The following is a 27,444-nucleotide window of genomic DNA, read 5'->3' on the forward strand; positions in this document are numbered from 1 at the left end:
ACAAACACCTAAACCAAATGTGTCTAGAAGGTTGTTGAACGTGGGCAAAGCTGATGTCAACATGAAAAAGCCCAAAAGGTCACTAGTGACTTATCTCTATGTCAATGTAACAAAAGTTGACAGGACATAGACAAGTAAATACACAGATAATGTTGTGTTTGATAACAATACTGAGTTTAATCATTCTGTAGGCAGTTTAGTCAGCAGATATTACAGGATATTGATTAGGAATGACTAGAGACTTGATAATATGTAACTATAGTGCAGGATAACATTTCTTGTAAAATCTCAACATTTTCATTTATGCGACAAAAGGAATGTATATTCCTGTATGTTGTAAATGCACAATTGACAGTACCTTATGCAACAAAATCAGGACAAGACTAACATGACTAGCAGGATATGGAATGACCAGAGATAAAACAAGTGAACAGTCTTTGCATCAATTCATGGCAGTCTGGGCTATGGCAACATTCACTTTGAATCACCAAAATAATAATTGGCCTGGTGAGCCTAAAGCGCTATATACATGATATGTACAACACAACCATACCTCCGAGCACCCGCTTTACACTATCGAATTCTAAGTTTCAGCCGATAAATTCGGGACACACGGACCAGACAGTCCCAGGAACACTGTATCAGGCGCTTCACATCCCCTAGGACCACCGCTACACTGACCCACGACTTGAGGAAGACTAACGCTTGACAGGCAGAGGCAGGCGAGGCTACAGCTGAGGCGGACTAGGGTACAGCAGACCTCACTGTGGGATCTACAACTTGCAATAGCTGCTGCTGCTGCTGCTGCTGCTGCTGCGGAGGGCATGGGGGAATACAACTTGTCAATAAGAGTTGCATGAAAGAAGTAGCTAAGGAGCAGCTACGAGAATGGGACAGTCACCCCTTGCTGATGCCTCACCATTTGTAGATGACAAAGATGGGACTTCTCTTCTTATTAACTGGTTACTATTCCTGCCTATGGGCATTCCAACTCCCAACAACCAGCTAGGTCGTGATTAGATCCTCTGTATGGTGATATTCCTCATAAAGCCTGCATAAAGTGAGCAGAAGGCAAGGATACATCAGATATCTCCTGCTGCCGAATGAGTCGTGGTGTGGCGGGGCAAGGCCAGCCTCAGGTAGGTGATGTGGCTTTGGGGATTAAACTGAGACACATTTTATCTTGTGCCCTATTTAACTTATGGCCCTCTTTTTCTCTGCCTCTCTCGGTGCTCCCTGAAAAATTGTGCTTTACGAGATCGGATCCATGAGATGGGATTTCGATATACTTGTCTATAGTGCCAAGTATCTGGCACCCCATAAGTCTTTGCAATGTCACTATCACTAGTTGTCCCCAGTGGGGGAAATGTCTGAGGCACATCATGGGGCAGGGGAGTACTACCCACAGGGTTTTTGGTGCCCACCACCAAGGGGGCATGAGGGTGAGGGGCAGGTCTGGTGGGCGACGGGGTGCGGGCAAAACTGGGCTGGTGCAGGTGGTTCCTGACGGACTTCCCTTTGGCCTTCTTGGGGGTGATGGGGGTGCCACCCATACCTGTGGCAATTTCAGTAATAGCCGCCACAGAGCTGTGAAACAGCGAAGGAGGGGAGCTATAAAGCACATTAGCACCCCCAACAGTAGAAGGTGGAGTGTTCCCAACCCACGAAGCACCATGGAGGATAACTGGAAGGGCAGTCCAGTACCCATCACCCACACAGCTGCTGCGGTAACGACAACACACCTGTCCACCCTGAAGTATAACATAAAAGCATTACTTAAATGTTAATTCAACTTATATCACTTAACAAAAGTAAAATATATAATCAAAACAGTAGGTTAACTTGTGAATTGGTTTGGTAATAGTAATGTCTTATACTATGTGGTCCTTTTTACTCATGAACTGATAAATCAATGTGAAATACTTTGATACTGTACTAACAAAAACATCTGGCATAGCTGAGCTGGCAGGCAGTGCAAAGGCAAACATGCAGCGTGGGAAAACAGATTACCGGTAAGTAATATAGGAATACTGCATCCATGCAATCTTGGAGAGAGGCAAACACTTAAGAAACCCTTAACACTGATTATCTAAATATTTCATTCAAAAACTATATACTGTACATAGTTGCAGTATCCTTTACTGAGAAATGTAGTGATAGAGCAATAATGAATTTTGTCAAAGGACATTCAAGGGAGCACACAGTGTGTGAATCTTGGTAAACATACAAGGTTTATACCTGTATTTGCTTTTACATCATAAATGCAAGAAGTCCCTTGTTAGATTGTGAAGTCACTACCTACTGACACGTAAGATCTGAAAAATCATTACAAGAATGAGTGAAGTTTTGAATAAAAGATGGTTCAAAGGATGTCTCCAAAAGATAGATGTCTGCTAAGTAGTAATGCCAGAAGTACCTGTGAAAATATAGGAAGAGCTGTCTTGGGAATGCTAGCCATTTTCATTTCACAATAAAATTAAATATAACCATAATTTAAAAAAAAAAGGTTATATATGCTAATGAAATTAAAAATGTAATAGCAAAACCTGGCAATGGTATCACTTCTCAGAATGTTCTACAGTGGGCTCTTAGTGAGATTAAAAAAAGAAGAAAAAGCAATGTGTTGAAGCAGCTGCCTTGTACGTGAACAAAGATCTTTCAACCAACATGTGTATGGGGGATACAGTAATTTCATTAAGTACCGGTATTTGTTTAGATTAACTTGTCTGTAGACTATTATAGGGTATTCTTTTACATATAAAAGATACCTTTAACTTCATATAATGTGAAGTTTACATCCGACTTTCTTAAAAAAAAATAAAAATAAATAAAAAATAAAAATAAAATGGCTATAAATTCAGGAAAGTACCCAACATAGTCTTACAGTATTTTCAAGAAATTCTTGGATAACAAGCAATCTCTAATGCTACAGAAATGTCCACAAAGTGTCTCTTAACACCATTTAAGGAATATGAGCACCACCTGATTAATATTAAAATCAATCCATTCATTATCGGTTTCATGCTTTGCCCTGTATATCTTCAAAATATTCAACATGAGAAAGAATAAGCAAGTGTTATCAATGGTCACACACACACACACACACACAAATCAATTAAAGTGATGCCTTCTACTTTCCAGTCATTTCACCTCAAGTCTGCTAATTTCTAGTTTTTCAGGTTAGTCAGTTTAAAGAAGTCTAGTACAGTACAGTGGTTAAGCTGTAGTGACAACAAATTCATTTCATATAGAAATGATACCAAAATCTCACAAAAAATTTTGAATTCAGTTCCCTATGTTAAAGGATGAAGATTATCAGGAGTACAAGTACTGTACTTAGACTTATTTGAATTATTCCCATTTGTATACTGTACTGTATAAATTGTACTCGAATAATTAGAGTTTTTATGATCAAATTTGTATGCAAAATGTAGGGGATCAAACTATATCCTGTATGCATAATGTTTTTGCGAGTTAAAATTCATGCATTTTTATGGGTCACTTACGGTGATGATAGCTACCCGGGACAGTACATGCTCCTTAACCTGGGCTTGCCTACCATACTCCTCGATTCTTTCTTTATGTTCCTATATGAAGAGTAGAACCTCATTCACTATATATGCTGCTTCAAATCTAAAAATACCTGATACAATGAAGATTTCCAGATAATTTTCTTTTCATTTGCTGCTGGTGGCATTGTTGCCAAGTTAAACTCGTCACTGTACAGACACTCCGCGGGTTACAGAACACTTGGTTTATGAAAATTCAAGGATACAGAATGCTTCTCATAAGTCACAAATATTTTTCGGTTGCACAAGTGTTTGTTATTACGGAAGGTAACTAGTACGACATAACACTATTTGGGGAGGATTATGCGTAAGGCGGCCGAGCACATCTCCTTGTGAGACGCCATTTGTGACTCAGTACAGTGTACAGTACATATTTACCTTATGGAAAGGTCATTTTTGGTTTACAGAAAATTTGGCTTACAGATAGGGTCCAGGAATGGAACTTTTCAGTAAACCAGGAGTGTCTGTAGTCAGATCCCCCTAGCCCATTCACTACCAGGCTGAGCTGTGAGCTGTATTATGGTTATAATTTCGGGTAGATATATTTAACTTTCTTCACTTTTTTCTTTTTTTTTACTCAGTTACATGCATACACAGCCATACATACAGAATGTGAAAAAAATACGATACTCATTAAAAACAATATTTATCCTTCACTTTCTGCAGCTGCTCTATGCTGTTCTAATTCGCTCTTTCTCTCTTTTTTCTTATTACCCAATCTTATTAGTTTTCACTATACTACACTGTACAGTATTAAAGAAGACACAATAGATTCTGTAGGTCTGACAGCCTGGTAGGTGTGGTATGGATACAACACACTGTAGGTTAAGCCTTTTCTTTGTACCCATTCACAACTGAGTGGACTTGCAGCAATAAATATGATTGAATAACAATGAATTAAGTGTGTGTGTACATTTGCTCTTGATTCTGACCAACCAACATTATGGCAGGAAAAAGACTAAAAGAGTGTAAGGCAAAATCATATCATCTAATAATTCACACATCCACACTATCAATGCCTAAATTACTCAAAAGAATTGGAGTATTTTAAAAGTTTTCCCTTCAGAACACTAACATTATGAACCCAAGGTCACTACAATATATACAGTACAGTATATTAAATGTATCACACAGCTGTACAGTACAGTACTATACATAGCTAAACTGATGTGTGGTACAGTATCACACTAAGTGCAGTGCACTGTCAATCATGTATTACATGTGTAGTCCACTATTACACATGATGCACTCATTTATTCCTAGTACGTACAGGTATATCCCAAATGTTCAAACTTTTGAGTTCAACCTTTTCTGTTAACAATATTCACGTTCCTGCTCTATACTCAAAACACCCACATTGTGCTTTTATTTCCAATCTAATCAACATCCTTCATAATTCTCTCATTTTAGTTACGAAACTCATTTTGATATAGGATTCCCTATTACAATACTGTAACATAATTATTATATTATATACTGCACAGAAAATCCAAAACTCCCATCTGCTTCTATTACTCATTTAAATCCATATCTCTGCTTACACAGCCACTGCAAATTTTCTCTGTACTCCATCAATACAGTAATGTTCAGTACTGTATTGTAAAGCATCCAGTACCCTTCTTGTCCCTACATTCCACTGGGTGCTAGTATTTCTGATAGAAGTCTTCCTTATAAGTCAATCAAAACAATCTGTAATATACTGTTTACACTGGGAATGCCCATGAAGATTTTTACTAAAAAACACTACTCCCATAAACAACCCCCATGGTCTGTCCTTGGTAAACACGTGCAGTCTAATTACTGAACGTACCCTAATAATCTTAATAAAATTCTTAATTGTATCTGCTAACTCTCCTCTATCATTCCTGTAAATCTGAGATATTCTATTAATATACCGGTATTACTAAGTTTACCCCTTAAATACTGTATTAACTGTTGGACTCTCAACTTTCCTCTACCCAGCCATTATTTCATTGTCTAATTCTCCTTCACCAAGTAAACCATTTCCAGTTTTACACATTACGTAACTACATTAATGTTATCATTGAACAGTTTAAATAACCCTGAAATTTGCAGAACATATAATCCTCAATACAATATAGTGCAGTTTATCCCGTACTGCTCTCCTTCTTCTCCATTCATTTTCTCAGTGTAACAACAACAAATGTGAGTCAACTAGAGTACAGTATAGTGTAACGATATGGTAAGACAATTACTTCATAAAAATGCTTGGGTATCAAATAAAGCTCAAAATATTTTCCTCCATACCATTTCACACTCTGTGATAGGTGTCATGCCTTGTGCTTTGTCACTATGTACTTTATGCAAAAAAAGTAAAAAATCCTAAACTGTATTTATACTGTAATTACAGTTAAATATTTCAATTTATCAAAGTACATTACTATAGTATAAAAATTAATATTTTCAATAGAAATAAAAACATGCTCTGCTTTAAGCTATGTGTGCATTAATATATATTGTATAGGTCCTTACATCTAAAATGAAAGGCGCGCATGGGTGTGTGTGGGTGCTGAACATCGCATCATGCCATTAGTAAAATGTTTGTTAAATACTGTATGTACGCATGAAAAAGTATCCAGGTACTGTACATTTTCCTCTATCAAAGTTGCCTAATACTGTATGTACACATGTGACTGAACACTACTGTGAAGAAATAGCTGCACTCAACAATTCCCTGAGAGCAAGAAGACTGTCTACATATGGCTCGTGCATATCCCAGACAAGATATAGAAGTGAGTCGTGCAGGACCCAAACATTGATGGTGTGAGAGAAACTGAGGGAGTGAAGACGACTACCCGACGCTAGGCCACTAGCCCGCCCCGCAACAAGCAACGCCCGTGCAACAAGAGGCCACAACTTGATTACCGGTGTACACGGACCGCGCCACCCCGACCTTCACCCTCCCAGCAGTACGGCATCTGTAATATCATAGTTCTGTTAGTTACCAAGTCATACAAAAATATAAAAGGCCAATGAACTGATACTCCTTCTTTCAGCAGTTCAACATGTTACACTGTAAATCTGTTTCACTATACAGTACAGTATACAGGGACCACTGTACTCTAGTGATTAAAAAACCTGTCATTACTACAGCATTTTTCCTGTAAATTTAAATTACAGTACAATAATTAATATATTAACAGAAATGTTTAAATATTTTAATGAACTTTTCCTGAAAGCGAATATTATTAGTTTACATCAAATTCAGTATAAACAGAACAAACATGCAAGATGAAAATATTAAACAAATCTTGAATTTCATTAAGTACAGGCAACTGTCACTTCACTGAGCTGTACTCCATTGATACATCTTTATAAAACAATAAGTAACATAATTATTAAGAAAAAAAAAGGTATACAAGACTATAAGACCTTTATATTGTCATAAGCTGGTGTGAATTCACCTAAGTGAGTACTGGTGCTTCTCGTAAGACAACTAAACCACTGAGCCCCTCACTTGGGAATATACTTTTTGGCAGCAAATTTCTTGCATTTAAATTTTCATCTTTGATGTTTTGAATATTTTTTGTTCAATTCTTTAAACATTACAATATTCATCCCTATTTTCAATTTTATTTTTTATTTGTACAGTTCAAATAATAAAAGTGACTGGCATTATTTTAAGAAAAAATTCTAACTTTCATACATTAAATGAGAGATAATGTTATGAAAGAATCCAGATTATCTTTGGGTTATTGATATAAAAACACTTGACCACTTAATGTTCACCAATAAACTGTGATGCATCCAGATAAAGTAAACTGTGCTGTACTGTGTTAATTATGAAATTAAAGCTGTAATAAAAGTTGAATCAAATGACCACAGAACTACTGAGTCCTTTAAATTTGTGTTTACGTTTGACTATACTCTTATATTTACTTTTATCCTCTTCACCAGTGATTGGCTCGTTAGCAACTTGGGCGGTCAGTCACATCTTTAATAGGTACTGTTAGCAAGTAGTGGATCCTGAATGTATCTGAACCTACTCCAGTGTTGGTCAAGTCTGGTCTTGAAGGAGCTCACACTTGGTGCCATCACAACACACTCTGGCTGGTTGTTCCAAGAGTTCACAATTCTCACTCCAAAAACGTTCCCCTCACGGTTTTCTGGAATTGTGGCTTCTTCAACCTTGAGCTGTGCTCCCTTGTGGGGGCAGTTGTCTGCTAACTCCAGGTATGGACACTCGATTGAGTAGTGCTCCTCGAGATGTTTATACACCTCAATTAGGTCACCCCTTGCCTGTCTAGTATAAGTTAGGCAGTTATAGGCACTCTAATCTCTCTGGATAACTGAGGTGCCAAAGAGCAGGCATCAATCTGGTGGCCCTCCTTTAGACATTTCCAATCAACTGACAGTCCCTAGCATATCTTGGGGACAAGAGGGGTGACCGTATTCCAGGCTGGGAAGCACCTCACTCTTGAAGATCGTTACGAGGGATGGACCATCTAAATATCTGAATGACCTACTAGTTTAGTTGCTTGAGTCACCTTCTTCTCATAACGGCCCGAGAACTTCAGTTCATTATCAACATACACACCAGGTCCTTTTCGCATTCAATCTCTATTAATGCAGTTTCTTCGTCCCGTTGGGACATATGATACACCTCCTTACCATTGGAATGTCCTAGGTGCATCCTCTTATACTTCGTGACATTGAATCTTAGCAGCCATTTCCTCGACCAATCTTGAAACTCACAGAAATCTCTCTGCAGCTCTTCACAGTCTGGTTGGTTCTTAATTTCCCTGAATAACTTGGTATCGTCTGCAAACATTTGCATGGAGGATCGCATAGCTTGCGACACATATTTTATGAAACAAACAAGCAAAAACAATGGGCCCAATATACTGCCTTGTGGTACCCCGCTCATCATAGGTACACATGATGATTTCGTACCATTAAGCACCACACACTGCCTGCAATCATGTCGAGTCTACAATCCTCGCTAGGACACTTCCCTGAATCCTGTACCCTTCCAGTTTAATTCTCAGTCTTTCATGGGGTACGCTGTTAAAAGCTTAGTAAAATCTAGGTATACAGTGTATTATCGATATTACCACCCTGTTCCATAATTTGGGTCTAAACATCCAGTACCTTGAGTAATTGTGTTAAGCAGGAGCATCCCTGCATAAAATAGTGTTGGCAGTCCTTTACAAGGTTGATGGGGAAGAGAAGAACTGAGGTAGTAGAAATAACTATGAGGAGTCATTAGGTCTGGCTGAGAAACAGAAATTAAGTACTGTACCTGGACAGTAATATTGTACTGTATACAGTTTGGGTGTACAGCTTATTCCTATTAATTGATTAAAGATCAAAAGCCTTCAACTTGTGCTAAAATTTACCACCCACTCGAGGTAGCCATGCTGAGGGAAGGAGGATCCTCCATTGTTCTTGATAATTTTGTCAAGGGCTATTTTGAAGCCCAGTATGGTTTGTGATTCCACAGTTTGGGCTTGTAGATCATTCTATAGGTCTACCACCTTCTGTTAGAAGAAGTATTTCATTATGCTCATTCTGCATGGTAACTTGGGGAGCTTGTAGTTGTCCCCTCATGTTGGGGATGCATGACATCACAAAAAAGTGACTCGGGTTCACGTTTTCCATTCCCCTAAGGATTTTGAAAGTTTCAATGAGATTTGCCCTAATTTGCCTTGTCTGAAGGGTTATTAGTCCTAAAGCCCTCAGTCTACTTGGATAATCGAGATGACATAGTTCCAGAATCATCTTAAGGAAGTTAGGTCTTTCTGGAGGTAGAGTTCCATGCCTGTGTACATTAATCCAGACTGATGTTACAGTATGGGCACTAATTGTACAATTGAAGGAACATTTTCCCATCTTTGTATTCTAAGGTAAGCTTTATAATTCTCGAATATCAGTTAGCTTTTCTCATTGTAGGCCCCACTTCTTGTGCCACCATCAGTGAATGGTCTATCTCAAAATCTTGATCTTTCTCCTTATTGACAGTATCCAGGAATGTGTTATTAAGAAAATAGTTGTGATTAGGGTTGTTGTATCCTACAAGTAGAGTCTTGCATTTTGTAACGTTAAAGAGCATTTACCTATCTCGAGACTATTTGAACATCTCGTGTAGGTCTTTATGCATTTTTGTGACATTGTCTTGATTTACTACTTTAATAATTATCTTTGTGTCATCTGCAAACTTGACAATGTGGCTTGATGTTTTCATCTGTCATTTATGTAGATCATAAACAGGGTAGGTCCAAGGATAGAGCCTTATGGTGCCAACATTTCTACTAATCCAAACTTCTCTATTTCTCTCTGTGAGCAGATTTATTAAAATTGCCTGTGCAGTACTTCAGATAAATGAAAGTTGCTTGTACTTCAAATAAATGAACATTGCTTGTAGTTCAGATATATGAAATAAGTCTGTACATTGCACTGTACTTTGATCAATAAAAGTTGCCTGTAATTCAGCATAAGCACATCACTCACAGATCATCCCAGTTGTTATGCAACTGTCAGTTGATCCACTTCACTGTCAAAATTAAATAAATATTTGGTCATAATGTACAGTATTGTATTAGTATGTTATAAAAATATGAAGGACTTTTAATCACCAAACACTACAACATCTGTAAGATTACTTTGTCATTACTACATCAACCAGTTAATAACCCTTCAAATGGCAACCATCATTGGTAGAAGTTAGCTACTGTATAGGGAAAGTGGCCATCATTGGAAGACGTTAGCTATAGGGAAAGTGGCCATCATTTGTGGGAGTTTCAAGTTTTTTACACTTCATTTGAGTAATTGGTTCATGCATAGCCAATAGATATCCTTGACACCACTCCCCTATACTGTACCATGCCCCAGGGTATCAATAGTGACTCAGGCAGAAAGACGCTCTTTGACATCTTGTGCTGGTAAAGGCCCAAGGGACCTATTTTGTTTGATAGTAGTGATGATGATATTAAAGAATAGAGAATACAAAGAGGCAGAGGAAAAAATTAAAGTGGAAAGGCAGGAGACAGGAAGTGTATACAGCACAGTATTTGGATACTTTTACATACTTTTGCATTAATAATAATGAAAATGTGCATATGGGTAGGGGGGATCCTTAGCCACCATTTAAGGGTTAATAACTAAACTTAAGAACACCAGAAAATACAGACTGAATGTGAAGTTTTAATTTAATAAAAAAAAAAATATCATTATATTTAGTCATAGGTAAGTAACCTGATTTTATATTGTATCCTACAATCGTTATGTGCAACCACGTATTAAACTACAGTACAGTACAATTGCCATTTTTTAATGGTCATCTGGATTCTTGCTACAAAAATCAGCAGGACTGTAGTAGTGGAGGCAGTTGTTCAGGATCTTAATCTGATAATTCCTTTAAAAGATATACAGTACAATACTGTAGTATTAAACTGTAATGCGACTAATATTGCGGGTACAGAACACATACAGCTGTTAACATAATTCTTATTAATGTCTTATATCACCTCTGCTCCACGTGAATAATAATAAGAACCTGGAAAGAAAGAAGACTTGGTGATTAATCACTGCATTGTAGTAAGTCACTGTAGACGTGACTAACAAGTCTCATTTAGTCTGGCTGCCAGAGACTAAATCATCAATAAAATACCTGTTTACAATATGTGTCACAATGAAGTACAATCATTGTTAGGTTTTAAAGTATATCCAAGCAGACATAACAAAAGTACATTATGAAAAATTAATAAAACGATATTTTTGTACTGTTTAGTACAGTACATATTTGAAATTCATGTGTAAAGTACAGTACTGTACTGTACTGTACTGTACATGATTAGGATGGGTAAGTACAGTACACTATTTCATTGAGAGTGAGGGAGGCAGTAAGCATATGGAGCAACTACTTATTTCAAAACTTTATGGTAAACTAGGTTTTTTAGGTCACTACATATGACTAAAACAATATTGTTATAATTACTACAGTACAGTATTATGATATAACAAAAACTATAGTGAGATACAGTAATTCATCTGTTTAAAAAGACAATATAACCAAATCCTGCACTGTATTGTATACATTAATTATCAGATCAAGCCAACATAAGTTATTTTAGTTAACGACTACACTTTTAAATATTCAAAATACCAATACAATACAACACAATAAGTCTACAAACTTCCAACAGACAAATACATATGCGACCATCTCTGGGACCTTCCAACCAAGGTGTCTAGGAATTCACTTTTGTTATATAGTACAGTACAAGTATTCTGTTTTGATATGATAGCAAAAATTTTGAAAGAATTTTACTCAATTTAAATTCACCCAAAGTTTAATGGTTTTATTTTCAGGAAAATTAAGTTGTCATTCAAAAAATTTGAGAAATTTACCTCTAATGTTTTCCTTCACCCAACTTGCTTTTTGTTGCATGAATTTCATGCACCAAATACTATAGTACATTAAAATGAAGCTTTTAATCTTGGTTTCACTATAATGCACTGTATACTACATGTATAAGAAAATTAACTGAAAGTTAATCCATGTTCCCAATTCACGTGCTGCTGACCAGAGACTATAAAAGGAATTCAAGTAAAGAATTAGGTACAGTATAGGAGTAATGTGGGATAACTGCCATCATAACCCAGATCAATCCCTTGTATCTGAGGCAAGCAATGGCTATCAAGCACCATTATGCATCTGAAACATATCGCAGGATAGCTAAAGTTTGTGCGCTTTAGTTCACTTTTACAATCTGTAGTTAGTACATTAAACACAGCTAATAAATAATTACCATAGATACAATAAACTACTTCATTAAAAAAAAAAAAAGTGTTTAAATGCATTTTAGAGCATTTATGCCTCTTGAGCAGCCTGAAGTCTTGGTGGACTCTGGACTCCCGACATTATTTTACTCACCTTGGTACTGTATTGGGAGGTGAACTTTTTCTGGCTCACCAGCAATTAAAAAAAAATGAAGGCCTGCAAAATACTTTTGTCATAAAAAACATATTTTCCATCATTTTCATAAGTACAGTATGTTCAATACTATGTACAGTCGTTCAAACCTCTTGGAAAATAATAACCTCTAGCATGTTGTGTAGTGTACAAAACTTGGCCAAGGTAGCCAATTTTAACACAGTTTTCTGCTGCATTTAACAATAATACTGTAATAAAGAATGTTTTTAAATATGAGAAATTAAATTTTTGTTAATACTAATAGATATGGACTGGATTTTTCTTTCCCATGGAAAACTGGAAAAAATCTGATACTCTGAATTTCAACTGGCATTGTTGTAATACTGTTTGTACAGTTCGGTACTAGTTAACACAGGTTTGGCCAGGTTATACCAGAGACAGTCACATATATCACTAAGTCAAATATTATCATCTCCAAGATCTTACACAACTATTTATTTATTTATTTAATATATATATATATATATATATATATATATATATATATATATATATATATATATATATATATATATATATATATATATATATATATATATATATATATATATATATATATATATATATATATATACTGTATAGTGAAAGACTTGCACATCTTATTAATGTGTTAAGCTTCAAGGAGACTCACCTGACACCTGCAGGTAGTGCAGTCATCATTCAATGCTGCCCACTCAGCACCAGGGGGGTATGTGGCACCCAGATAATGGCAACCTTGGGGGGTAGAGGTATCCGCAAGGCCTGTACCTATACTCGTATTACTCGTTTCCGAGGCCATACAGGGATCATCGGGGCAACGGGCACAACAGTCACCAGGCACCCGTTCAGGGGATGAGCAATGCACTGGTGGACATTCTAAAGGCCAGCAATCTATTTCTCCATACTGGTGATACAGACAAGAAATTCCAATGTAAGCAAGACATAAAAACAGTAGTGTTACATTACATTTGGTTCATAATACATGTATGAATTACATTTGCTTTGAGTAATTTCCATTAATAGTAAGGCCCATAATAACAGTGTATAGAAGGAGAGATAATTCTATTTGATGAAAAAAACTTTATGTATGCTAAAACACCTCAAATCTTGATTTTGCCTCAGACCAGCAAAATAAAGTCTAGTAGAAGGTCTTATAAGAAGGTCGGTCAGATATCTAGACGGTCCGTCTCTCGTAACACTCTTCAAGAGTGAGGTGTTTCCCCATTTGGAGTACTGTCACCCTGTCTGGTCCCAAAGATATGCTAGAGACTGTCAATTGACTGAAAATGTCCAAAGGAGGGTCACCAAACTGGTGCCTGCCCTATGGTACCTCAGTTACCTAGAGAGATTAGAATGCCTGCAATTGCCTAGCTTATACTATAGGCAGGTATGGAATGACTTAAGTGATTAAGTTTATAAATATCTCAGAGGACATAATTAGTCATGTGTTCACTTATGTTCGAAAAATTGTGAGGGCAAACTTTTCCGAGTGAGAATTCTAAACTCTGGGAACAATCCACCAGAGTGGTGACAGCACCGAGTGTGAGCTCATTCACGACCAGATTTGATGTATACTGGCATAAGTAGATACATTCCAGAGCCAGTACTATACAGTATATGCCCAGTACTTGCCAACTGTGTGTAACAGAGGCGTGACCAACAAGCTAATCAGTGGTGAAGAGGATAAAATTAAAAGTTAAGCAAAAGAAATATGCATGTGTGACCCAAGCAACTAAGCCAATAATGACTAACACTATAACACTTAAGTTTTACTTTTACTTTTATCCTCTTCGCCACTGATCGGCTCGTTAGCCGCTTGGGAGATCGGTCACGTCTCTGATTACTTTTCCTTTTCATTTATCTTCTTCACCAAAAGATCGGCTCGCTAGCCGCCTGGGTGATCGGTCATGTCTCTGTCACGCACTGTTGGCTAATACTGGGCATACACCGGCTCCTGAATATACCTGAACCCGCTCCAGTGTTGGTCAAGTCTTGTCTTGAAAGAGCTCACACTCGGTGCCGTCACAACACTCTCTGGTAGATTGTTCCAAGAGTTTACAACCCTCACTCCAAAAAAGTTTGCCTTCACAGTTTTCTGGACTTGCGGCTTCTTCAATCTTGAGCTGTGACCCCTTGTGGGGCGAGCGTCTGCCAGCTCCAAGTAAGGACACTCGTCTGAGTAGTGCCCCCTGAGATGCTTATACACCTCAACTAGGTCCCCCCTTGCCTGTCTGTAGTATAAGCTAGGCAAGTTCAGGCGCTCCAATCTCTCAGGGTAGCTGAGGTGCCGAAGTGCAGACACCAGTCTGGTGGCCCTCCTTTGAACATTTTCAACCAACTGACAGTCCCAAGCATATCTCGGGGACCAGACGGGGTGACATATAAAATACAAAACCCCTAAGGAGAACATGGAATAATTTTAATAGTTCATATTAATTCCCTTCATTTTACATACACTGGTTTTTAATTAGGCAAACATATGACCAGTTTCCATTATGGAAAAGACAACCATAAACGATTTTTTTTAAATATTATACTGTATTGTTAGTACTGTATATCATAACTGACCAAGTGAAAACAAATGATGAGTAAAGTCTTAATGAATATCTTGTGTCACCCTGGTCTATTAGCAGGATATGACATGTCGTTTTATATAAAGAAGTGAAGTTAAAAATAAGGCAAACATAAGTTTACAATTATCATCCAAACAGTGCTGCTTATTGCTTATTATTATTATTGGTGATCCTAGATTTCTGACCATTGCAACAGACAATAAAATATCTCCATGCTCTAAAGTAATCCAATATATTGGAATTGCCAATCAAAAACATATACCAATATCTTTTGGCATTTACGATACAGCAAACCAAAAACTTTCAATACTGTATACTGAAAGGCTCTAAAAAATAATTATGAATCACATACGATATACAAGTTACCAAAGATAGACCAACTAGAATAATAAAAAATGCACAAATAATAGCCACAATACAAGTAGAGTAACAAAATAATACTCACAAGGCATTCACAAGTCTGGCATTGGTATATCCAACGCTGACCGCTGTGAAAGGTGATGTGTTGTTGTGCCTGATGTGAGCAAGAGGCACGAGGATCACAATGAGGACAACACCTAAGATTAACTTTGGGATCAGAACAGTCACATACAAAACGTTCACAGGTTACAGTACCCTCCGAACATAAACACTGAGAACACTCAGAGCCGGGAGGGGTCCATACATCACCGTGTGGTCGCTCTAATCCATTCACCACGCACCCTGTTCGCAAAAAAATATGATACGGATTGTACAGTTACACAATGTATTGTTTAAAATAAATAATGATTAAATATTTACACTACACTATATAGTGTCCTCCAAACATCCAGATTTAAAATTTCTACAAAATGAGTAATATTTTTCCCAAAATTGTCTTCTCATTATTTCAGTACAAGGCATCTGAAACCAGTATTAACTGACCATGGGAACAGGTAGTGCCATTTTCACAGGTACATAAGAAGGATCCTTCTGTGTTTACACAGGTAGCCGACTCATGGCAGGTAGCTGTTCCCGCACTACACTCATCCACATCTAAAAGTAAATAAATAAAATAAATAAGTCGGTATCCAAGTTACCAAGATTCCTTTGTACAACATAAACATGTATTTAAAGCATACACATATTTTTCAGCAATTTTCTATTTTTTTTTTCATTGATTGTACAGATTACTGTAACCATATAAATTTTACCTTGGCAAAGAAGGCCTTGGCTGTTATCTGCTAAGAGGGAGGTGTACCCTAGGAGGCAGTGGCAAGTGTACCAGCCAGGGAGGTTAACACAGCGAGAGTTTTGATGGCAGTGGTGGAGTTCCAGTGCACACTCATCAACATCTAATTCACAGGCCAGTCCCCTAAAGCCTCGTCGGCACTCACACTTACCAGGCGAAATGCAAACTCCACCATTCTCACATGTAGTATTACATATAGCTGAAAGAAAGATGGACTCAAATTAAGATCTATGCAAGTTAAATATACTGCAAACTTATAGATACTTCAATGTTTCTCACCTCAGTGTTTCTCAGCAACTGTGAGATTCAGTTAAGAGGACAGATTTAATTCAATAATGAGATACCTTCCTTGACAGGATCGTTACAACCAAGCAATACTGTACACACCTTCATCTAATTATACTTCAAACTGTTATTGATATTCCCATCAAGGCAAATCTTAAATTTTCATCTCGTGTTAGCAGTTGTTTTTTAAGTAGAATTTCAAACTGATACTCACGTTTGCAATTAAATCCATCTCCAGTATAACCCGCATGACACGTGCAGTGGTACCCGCCACGAGTATTTGTGCATGAGGCATGCTCATGACACTGATGGGCTCCCTCGCTGCATTCGTCCCGCTCTACACAAGTTAATTCATCTACACGTACATAGCCAGACTCACACTGACAGACATAGGAGCCCACAGTGTTAACACAGTGGGTGTGAGCTTGACAGTAATGACCATGGTGTGCACCAACCTCACGGCACTCGTCAATATCTGAAACATGAACCATCGTCATTTGCATATCCAGTATACCACCGACTACCAAGTGTGGCTTTGGATAATAGTGTACAAGCCACTTTATATATAAGCTATACCCATTTCTCCTGCAATTAATAAGTTTTTCTTTATAATTTGAAACTGAAGTAGAGATATTAATAACACAATACAGTAATATGTGATATAGTACTGAGAGAACTGGGGCTTCTACATAGAACTTTACAAGACTTCCAAAGATCATCTCTGGTAAATGTTGTAAATATCATGATGTAACATACACTCCATGTACAGTAAAACCCCACTTTAAGCGGTTTCACTTTGCGCGTTTCCACGTTTACGCGGTACCCTGCCGAACACGGAATGCTCACTTTACGCGGTGCATGTACTCTTTTACGCGGAGAGCGGCGCGGGCAGGGTGCGCACAAGGTCGCCCAGTCATCAAAACATTACCGAGTTCTTCACCCGCCACCCACCACAGCCGGCCCAAGTCAGTGATAGTGATAATGATAGTGAGGATATGGACTTATATGGACTTTGAGGGGTTTGACAAAGAGGCCCTGCAAGCTTCTGTGGTGGATAGTGATACAATTGATACAGGTGATGGCTAATAATCTGCCCTCTGCCTCGGAACCAACCCCCCATCCCCGTGTGCCCAGCCATCTTTTCTACTAATGTAAGTGTTAAAAAACCTAATATTATTGATATTTCTCTTAATTATTAATTGTGTGTGCATACCATCATAAAATTAAGAAGTTATTTTTACTGCAACGTAGGTATTGTGTCTGAAAAAGTGGAGTTTGGGGGTCGGCTCGGTCTCTATTTCAATTAATCCCATATGTTATGTTGTTCACTTTACGCGTTTCTCGCTTTATGACTACAGGCAGGGTGAGTCATGACAGTTAAGATGTCTCTGGGAGGAAATTAACACTCAATTAATTAAAGAAAATTAGTGTAGGCCAGTATGGTGGGAGTCTGTTCAGATCTCAAAGTATTCCTACACCCTAATGTAATGGTTTCATTCAATATAAAAAAGAAGAGAAATGATAAGCTTCAAAATGTATATTTCCCATTATTTATTGTACATCAAGTCTTAAAAAGAAACTAAATAGCAAAGGTAAGGAGAATTTCCTTAGCCTTTTTTAGTATACGTAGCCTACTGTAAAGTAAAATAAGTAAAGGTGTCATTTAAGTTCAGTTTGTGGTAAATTTGAGTTTAGGGTTAATGGTTCAGTAAAATTACAGACTTCAAGAAAAGTTACGCTGCAGAAATTAAAAAATAAATAAAACAAGTTGTGGAAATAATACATACTGTATTAAATCATAGGACCAGTGGCAAAGAAGACAAAGTAAAGGAAATATTAACTAAAATTACTTGATTTCTAACCTGTACAAGTTCGACCATTATTGCCAGTGAACCCAGCATTACAATGGCATGCATAGGTTGTCTGAAGATTGATGCATGTTGCATTGGGATGGCAGTCATGACCCTGTGCACAGTAATCAACGCCAGGGCAGAATTTGCAGCACTGCCCTGGAACTGAAAACTGCTGATCATCAGGACAATGAAGGGTCGGACAAGTTTCTTCAGGGTCAACCCGTCGACATTGCATCTTGCCATCTCGACATTCACAATCTACACATTGCCGTGGCGACACAGTCTCCCCATGGTCATATACTACACCCTTCAGTGAACATTGTTCTGAAGAAAGAAAAAATTATTTAGAAACATTTTATAATATTATCCTATACTGTAATTATATTTTACACCAAATATGAATGACAAGAGGAAGGTATGAGAAGAAAATAATGCAAACTACTTACTTAGGCATACGGGGCAACACTCTCCCTCAGTGTACACGGGGTTCTTGCATGTCTTGGCTGGGCATGGGATTGGTCGACAAGTTACCTCACCATGCTGTACGGGTTAGTTGCAGAGGCATAAAGGAAGCAATTTTAGAATGCTTAGTTTGAAAAGGAGTTTCTTAGAAACATGAAATGCTAAGAGTTAAAATAATGTAAAGAGAGATAGTAATGTTCTCAAAAGTTACAGATGGTGTGGATGTGACTTACTTCAGCAGAACAAAATAAAAAGATAAAAAAGAAATGAGACGAATACTAACTACCGTAAGTAATTTGGTAAATAATAAATACGGAGTTTATATGGGTAATGCAAAGGAAGGCGCACCTATCTGTACCAAAGAAAAGAAGAAACACAAACATTGTAATACAGTACTAAACTTACAAGATGTTGACAGCAGTGATTCTCAATGGTTGTATAAAAACAGTTGTAACAAAGTATTACTGGTATGTATGGTGGACATTCCCTCATATACCAAAAATAAAGAATGCATTATAAGATTTGCAAGAGATAACTACAATATAAGAATTGTGTTCACTTGGCAAAGGAGAGAGTAAAAATTTAACTATAATATGCACAGGGCTCTACAAAATGAATGATAACAAGCACAGCAACAATTACCGTACGGTGGCATTGTACAAGTTTGTGATAGTGGAGTTTGACATAAGACAAATAAAACAGGTTGGTGGAGTGTGCTACTTCTACTGTATAGTATTTCCACGCTAACCTGGCCCATAAGCCACGCCCCTCTTCTATACTAATAGTCAATTGGTTCATAGAAAATTCCAACTAAACGTGTTCACATTTATTGGTAAGCAGACCTGTTATCATCTAAAATAATGTTAAATATCTGGACTATCAAAATACAAATGATTTCAAGGCATTAGCACTTCAGAGATGAGGATAGAAAATTTTAAACATTTATCATAAAAAGTCGATATAAATACGCGGTGATACACGTGCAGTCGTGGGACGGGGGGGGGGGTAAAACAGGGGAACCAGTCAGCTATTTGAGATTAGGGGCAGTGCTTATGGGCCAAGTTAGCGTGGAAAGAATGCAAGCCTTTGTTTTAAATAACCATCTGATGATTTTATTGTCTATCTTCGGTTAAGGTGTCTTACTGTTTAACAGTGTTTGTATACCCTCACTGTCTAGGTACATATGAGAGAGAGAGAGAGAGAGAGAGAGAGGTGTTGGTGATGGAGGACGAAACAATGAGATAAGGACATAATTCAAAATCAAATATGGCGAAAAAAAAGGAAAATAAGAAACAATACAAAAACTGAAGAAATTAGGAATACAGTACAGTACAGTAAACAAATCTTTAAAACAAGGAATAATTTACACTTACATTACAAAGTTAAGAAAAGGAAAAAAAAGGTTACCTCAACATAAATTTCAAAATCTGTATGGGAAAATAGATACAGAAGATAGATTGAAAATAAGTAAAAGGATGGAAAGAATAACAGGAAGATTTACTAAGAGAGTGATAGGTGGAGGTAAAAATGACTATTATGGCATGATAAGATATAAAACAGGTGGAAGGTGAGGGTGTGTGTGTAGTGGGTGAGAATACGAAACATCAGGGGAAAAAAATTGGAGAGGCTCAAGTGTTGAAGGGTGTCTAGTGATTGATAAACATACGCTCTCATGCAGCAAGAGTGGCGACTTAGGATTGGGTGGATGCAACAACAGTGTAAAGGGAAAGTGAAATGAATGAATGAAATAATAACCTAAAGTGAGCATTTGTTTATAAAGAATAGGAGAACAGTAGAGCAGTGTACACTATTGACCAGGAAGCATTAATGGAACCAACATACAGAGTCTAAATAAAAAATTTTCAGCATAGTAATGTTAACTATACAAAATAAGGAAAATGGTAAGTACAGTACTATATACAAAGAAAAGATGTGTGTTTGACAGTATTTTAGTATCCACTCAAGGCTCACTGAAGAATTTATAACAAATTAAAATTTTCCATCAAAATCAATAGTAGATTGAACGACTGGTTTGATGTTCAAGTTCGAGAAAGATAGAGTCATCGTACTGTACAGTATATCATAGTTGTTAATTTAGCAAATGCAGTGATGGCGGTGACAATGCATGTTACAGTTAGAACAGAAAGTTACATATTACACCTACAATATGATGGGAAGGATTATGCAATAGCAAACTACTGTACTGTACACTCTCACCAACAACTTCTCCAACGCTATAAGCACTATGCAATCTGAAAAATGAACGAAGAATCTGAAACCATTCCGAGATGACAAGACCCAGTCTGCTCATTCTCACATCCATCGTGCCCAGGTGTTCTAGAAGTTTTTGTTGAGAGTGTACATCCACATGTAAAAACAGTGGAAACAGCAAAAGTTAAGAGATGAACGGTAAAGAATATATATTACTGGTACTGTATATGGAAATAGGAAATAGCGTTATATTGAAAGACAGAAGGCGACTTGTGTTTTAAGTAAATTAAAATAGAAATTAAAACAGGTTTCTCCTAGCAGTCAAATTGTTGCTTATTTTCATATACCTGTAATCAATAGACTTAACTCATTTTACCTCATGATTTATATACAGTAAACATAAATCAATACAAGAAACAATATACCTAGATTTTGCCAAGGCTTTCCACAGTGTACCCCACGAAAGGCTGAAAATCAAACTGGAAGGGTACAGAATTCGGGGAAATGTCCTAGCGTGGATAGAAGACTTTCTACATGACCGCAAGCAGTGTGTGGTGATTAATGGCACGAAATCATCACCCGTACCTGTCACAAGCGGGGTACCACAGGGCAGTGTACTGGGCCCGCTGTTGTTTGTTTGTTTCATAAATGACATGCTTGACGTTGTACACTCCTCCATACAAATGTTTGCCGATGACGCCAAGTTATTTCAGGAAATCAAGAACCAAGCGGACTGTGAAGAGCTGCAGAAGGATCTCTGTGAACTCCAAGAATGGTCAAGAAATGACTGCTGAGATTCAATGTCACGAAGTGTAAGAGTATGAACCTGGGGCGTACCAACGGTAAGGAGGCGTATCATATGTCCCAACGGGATGAAGAAACTTCACTATTTGAGACTGAATGTGAGAAGGACCTAGGTGTGTATGTTGACAATGAGCTGAAGTTCTCGGGCCATTGCGAGAAGAAGGTAAATCAGGCAAATAAATTATTGGGTCTTATAAGAAGGTCGTTCAGATATCTAGACGGTCTGACCCTCGTAACGATCTTCAAGAGTGAAGTGCTTCCCCATCTGGAGTACTGTCACCCCGTCTGGTCCCCGAGATATGCTAGGGACTGTCAGTTGGTTGAAAATGTTTAAAGGAGGGCCACCAGACTGGTGCCTGCACTTCAGCACCTCAACTACCCTGAGAGATTGGAGCGCCTGAACTTGCCTAACTTATACTACAGACGGGCAAGGGGCGACCTAATTGAGGTGTAAAAGCATTTCAAGGGGCACTACTCAGTTGAGTGTCCTTACTTGGAGCTGGCGGACGCTCGCCCCACACGGGGTCAGCTCAAGATTGAAGAAGCCGCAGGTCCAGAAAACTGTGAGGGAAAACTTTTTCACAGTGAGAGTTGTGTAACTCTTGGAACAATCTTCCGGAAAGTGTTGTATCGGCACCGAGTGTGAGCTCTTTCAAGACCAGACTTGATCAACACTGGAGCAGGTTCAGGTACATTCAAGAGCCGGTGCATGCCCAGTACTTGCCAACGGAGTAACAGAGACGTGACAGATCGCCCAAGCGGCTAACGAGCAGATCATTTGGTGAAGAGGATAAAAGAAAAAGAAATGTAACAGAGACGTGACTGATCGCCCAAGCAGCTAACCAGCCGATCAGTGGTGAAGAGGATAAAATAAAAGAAAAGAAAAGAAAAGAAAAGAAGAGTACAGTATACTTCAATCACGGTAATGGTGGCTAATGTAAATTGTAAATGAGGTTGAACGAGAGAGGAGAAACAATTTAACTGTGGCATATTAAAAAGACAAACAGTGGCTGGTTCTTGGGTTTTGAATGCTACAGTGTATGATGCACCAATATCACAAACACAGAAATATTCCTGGTGGAGGTTGTGTAATGTAATAATAATAATAATAATAATAAATCCTCAATATACAGGTAATTACAATATATAAAATAATACTGAAACAATTATTTACTGAAAACCAAAGTGGTATATAAAGCTTTATTTTTTTTGGGGAGTATAACAGCAAAATTCATTGAGATTACCCATGATACAGTTAAGAAATAGAAAAAGGAATAGAGGGGTACATGATAAAACACAATGTAATGAGTAAACAAATGATAATAGGCTGTAGGCAGGAGAAGGCAAGATCAATGTAGAGGAATGTCTTGAATGGAGTTTACAAATTTAGGGAAGAATGAAATGTGTTTGAAATCCAAGGTTATTTTGGTCTGTGTAGTGAAGTAAGTTCTGTAGCCTGAGTGTATTCTTTACAATTCTACTTCATAAAGAATAATAACCTTTTACACCTCTTCTTCTGTACATAGCTCGTTCGTTAATGTCCTTTACTGTAATATCACACACACATTCATAATACATACAGTACATAATTTTTTATATTCCTACAAGACTTCTACTAATACAGGTATGCTGCATGGTTGCCGGAAGTGAGCAATGATAAGACATTCCTGTCACTCACGGTAACTTATATCACATCCTCACTGGACACCAAGTTCTCTTATCAATGATGTGCTCTACAACTTCCTGCATGTCCTCCCTCCCATCCCCTTCTTGGCCTTCCCTTCTCCGTCCAACTATCCATCTCTTAATTAATGTATTTTCTAGTTTGACAATTCTTTCACTTCCCATTCCCTCATTATGTTCATACCTTCTCAGTGTACAGTATGTATGTATAGATATGCATTTATGTATACGTTATACCGTTTGTATGAATACTTTACCTATGAGAATTGAGATATTATAGCTAACATACTCGCATTCATTGAGTGAGTTAACAGTTTTGTAGGGTGTTGGAAATAAACTGTAGTGTTTTCTTGATTGCTGGTTAATGAAAAGGCAAATGACAAGTCTACAAAAAGCATGGAATTACAAGGCTGGTCACTACTCATGGATGGGTAAGGTTTCTTTGTTACTGTAATGCAATGTTGTATAAAAATTCCCTTCATACATAACTTAAAAAAAGACCTTAGTACTGTATTATATCTACCTGATTCTTGCCCTCGGTTACTTATTTAATTCAAGGAACAATATGTGAAAAATATATCGACTAACTTCAAAAGCACCATACAGGGTAGTACTGTAGATGTAGTCACCACTTACCACACAAGAGCAGATTTCGCAGCCACTCTTCCATGTAGCACCATCCTGTCTAACAGTACCATTCACCCTACACGATCTCTGACAGTCACATTCCTCTACAGCAGCCAGCCGTGCTTCTGATGCAGTCAGCTGGGAAACATGTAACATGAATCTTTAGTATTATTTCCTATGCTTGAGGTATTTATTACTAACTGGCATCACCACTTGGAAGCATATAAAATATTCATTATATTAAATAGCGTATTACTGTATTTAAATTAACGTCCACTTTTTACGATAGTTAACATTATTGCATTAGTGATGTACTGCATTAGATAGTGTCTTAAACATACTAGTATTATACTGTACTTTACAGTACTGTCAATTTTCATATAAGTCTTCATTCCAATATTCACTTTAATTATCATTAAATTAGATTCTCACCCGAGTTGCCAACTGTGTAACAAGCTGCTGTAGCTGGTCAACTTGGTCAGACAGGGCCTGAAACTGTCCGCAGGTTGGACATTCAGCATCTGCTTGAGGACACTGCAACAGGTAACCTGCTGCCCCAGACACTAAACGCACATCCTGTAGTGCTCCCTACAAGAAAAAAAAATATTAATATGAAATTTGTCTGACTACAGCACTGTACATTGAATAAACACATAACATTTTTCACATTTTCCCACTAATTTGATATTCACAAGTTAATACTTGATGATTACTCACCTTGAACAAAAAATGCTTGGCATTACGTTGCCCCAAATAGAGCGCCATGGGAGCATCACGAAAGGTGGGATCTTGACTGAGTGTGGGATCTGCAGGATCAATAGGTGGGGCCAGGGAAGCCAAGGCCGTCAGGTTGGTCATAGGGGGTGGGGCTAAACGGCGATACACGCGAGAACAATCTACCCATACCTCTACCTCGGTACCGCTCACCACCACTGATACCTGTCAATGTAAACAAAAGGAACATCAAATATCTACAAGTTAAATTTTCACAACTAAGATAACATCACATTTAAAAATATGAATAAATTGCTACTCGTATCTGTTTCTAAAAAACAGCTATAGCTCGTACACATGATGGATAGCTCTTTCTCGTCCCAATCACTGAGTGTCTGAGGGGTACCATGCTAATGATAGCTAAATACTGGAATCACTGATAAAGTAAAGTAAATCACATAGAAAAAGAGAACAATAGGAAAGTAGTCCATCCATTCATCCCCCATCTTCACCCTCAAAATAGCGAGATTAGAAGCCAAGATTACCCTCTTGAGGCAATAGGTATATCTTTAATAAGTTAAAGAACAACACAGTATCGTTCTTCAGTTTTCAAATTAAATATAGTAAACCCGAGGAAGAAGGGAGGTCATCTGAGCTGTTTGGCTACAGATTCATTTAACTTATTGTCCTTTACTGGTCAGCTCTTGTTACTGAAAGCCAGGTAAATATACTACACCTTAGGAAAGTTAACTAAAATGAAATGGGGGGGGGGGGGGTAGAGAAACAATGGAGTCCGTTTCACTAATATACCGCACAGTCCTATACAATTTATCAAGTATTTTCCTAAACCTCTGTTAATAGAAAACGTTCTCAATTCCAGACCCTTTAAAACCATTGACATCACATAGTTTCTCAGAGATAAGTTGTCTCCAAGATCATGTGAACTAATACTGTACCTTGCAGGTCAATATACAAGATGTGGAATCATAGGGGAAAGATCATTCATACTAATCTCCAAAAAGGGGCCCTGACTGGTGTCCACAGACTAGGAAGCAAAAGTGCCACCATGGAACAATCATATCAATTCCACAATCAAGAACCCCTAGGTGATCCATCATCAACTTTTAGGCCTAACTTCTAGTCACTAACAGACTGAGACAACAAAGCCCTAAATAAATCTAACAAAGTCTATACAAGTGAGGAAGAAAAGAACAACCCAAACACCTTCAGATTAATGTGGAGAAGGCGAGCAAAAGAAAACCTTTCCTCTTCCTGTCAGGTCCATCATATTATGGACACACACACAACCAAGGTCTGATGCATCCACCTGGCAAAAACTATTTCTACTTCCTTCATCATTTCAAGGCACATTAAGAGTGTAGTGAAGGTGGGTAAGGAACCATAACGTCCTTGTACAGTGTATCTAGACCTCAAGAACTGGACGTTTTAATAGCACCAGCGTCAAGGAAAGGCATCCCACCGCCACTGGACTATATAACAACCGTCCCTCAGAGGAATGAAGAGAGTTCATCATACAAAAAAAAAAAAAAAAAAATTCCCAGAGGGCAGACCTACATACCGTACTCTTCTCTTGACTTCTACTAAATTAATTTAACCAGACTCTTGACAATGAGACAACTGTTTCATGAAAAATGTGCCCAAGACCAAATACTGTACAGTAATCTTACATCGTTATTCAGAATAATATTTCCATGCATTAAACACGAGTGTATACATAATCCTATAAGTGCATCACATATTCTTTCATTCCAAGCTCCTAAAAAACTGTATTTAATTCTGGGAAAGATTTGCATTTCCTAAATAGTTTAAAACATTCATAACATTACTCCTTCTAACATGTAAAGTTGATGCTCTCGCATCTTTAAACAGTTTCTTGTGACCAGGAACTAAATACAATGGAATACAACCACCCACCTTGTGCCAGCGTTGATCTGCAATGCGATAAGGAAAGGTTTCAACATGAACAGCACCATTGTGTATGTAATGTAAGCGAATCTCGTCCTTTCTGCCGGACGACTGTAACTCCAGATACCGTTGGTTGCCACGGGAGAAGGCTAGGATGGTGCCTGCATTTCGATCTTCCTGTTGCAGTGTTGCCATGACTGTAAATTCTCGTGAGCCACTGAGTAATGCTGCTGCTCCTGCCTGGACTGCTTCAGACACCTTCACTTCCCGAACTTCACCTGAACAAACCAACAAGATATATTTACGAATTTTATTTCCCTTCAAGTGTACGGGATCAAGGGGCGGATCTAGGAATGTGAAAAAGGGGAGTCCAAGAAGTTGTGGGTGAGAAAACATGGCAAGCACAGCGAGCCCACCCAACTGGGGGGGGGGGGGGGCTATTAGCCCCCCACAGATTTTTTTTTAAATCTAACCATTATCATGGACCTTTTGAGACCATTTTGAGGCCATGTGCACTTGATGAGATATTCTGAAGTCAATAGTATTTACTTTTTACTATACAAAAACACCTGAGTACAATACTGAATTAAAG

The 27,444-nt window shown here is 37.9% G+C and overlaps 1 protein-coding gene across 1 annotated transcript; it reads right to left on the reverse strand.

The window, feature by feature from the left end:
• Positions 1-27,130, reverse strand: LOC121857701 (protein kinase C-binding protein NELL2-like; the record flags this gene model as incomplete). The annotated part of the gene is given in 13 exon segments (XM_042353784.1): positions 1-1,751; positions 6,456-6,508; positions 13,157-13,408; positions 15,523-15,779; positions 15,981-16,091; positions 16,250-16,486; positions 16,787-17,047; positions 18,435-18,749; positions 18,872-18,965; positions 24,222-24,350; positions 24,645-24,800; positions 24,930-25,151; positions 26,862-27,130. Coding segments are annotated over 13 exon segments (2,972 nt in total), but the record flags the coding sequence as incomplete, so codon positions are not given.
• Between the last annotated feature and the right edge of the window lie 314 nt (positions 27,131-27,444).

This window comes from Homarus americanus, unplaced genomic scaffold (assembly GCF_018991925.1).
Source record: "Homarus americanus isolate GMGI-L3 unplaced genomic scaffold, GMGI_Hamer_2.0 scaffold16712, whole genome shotgun sequence".
NCBI lineage: Eukaryota > Metazoa > Arthropoda > Malacostraca > Decapoda > Nephropidae > Homarus > Homarus americanus.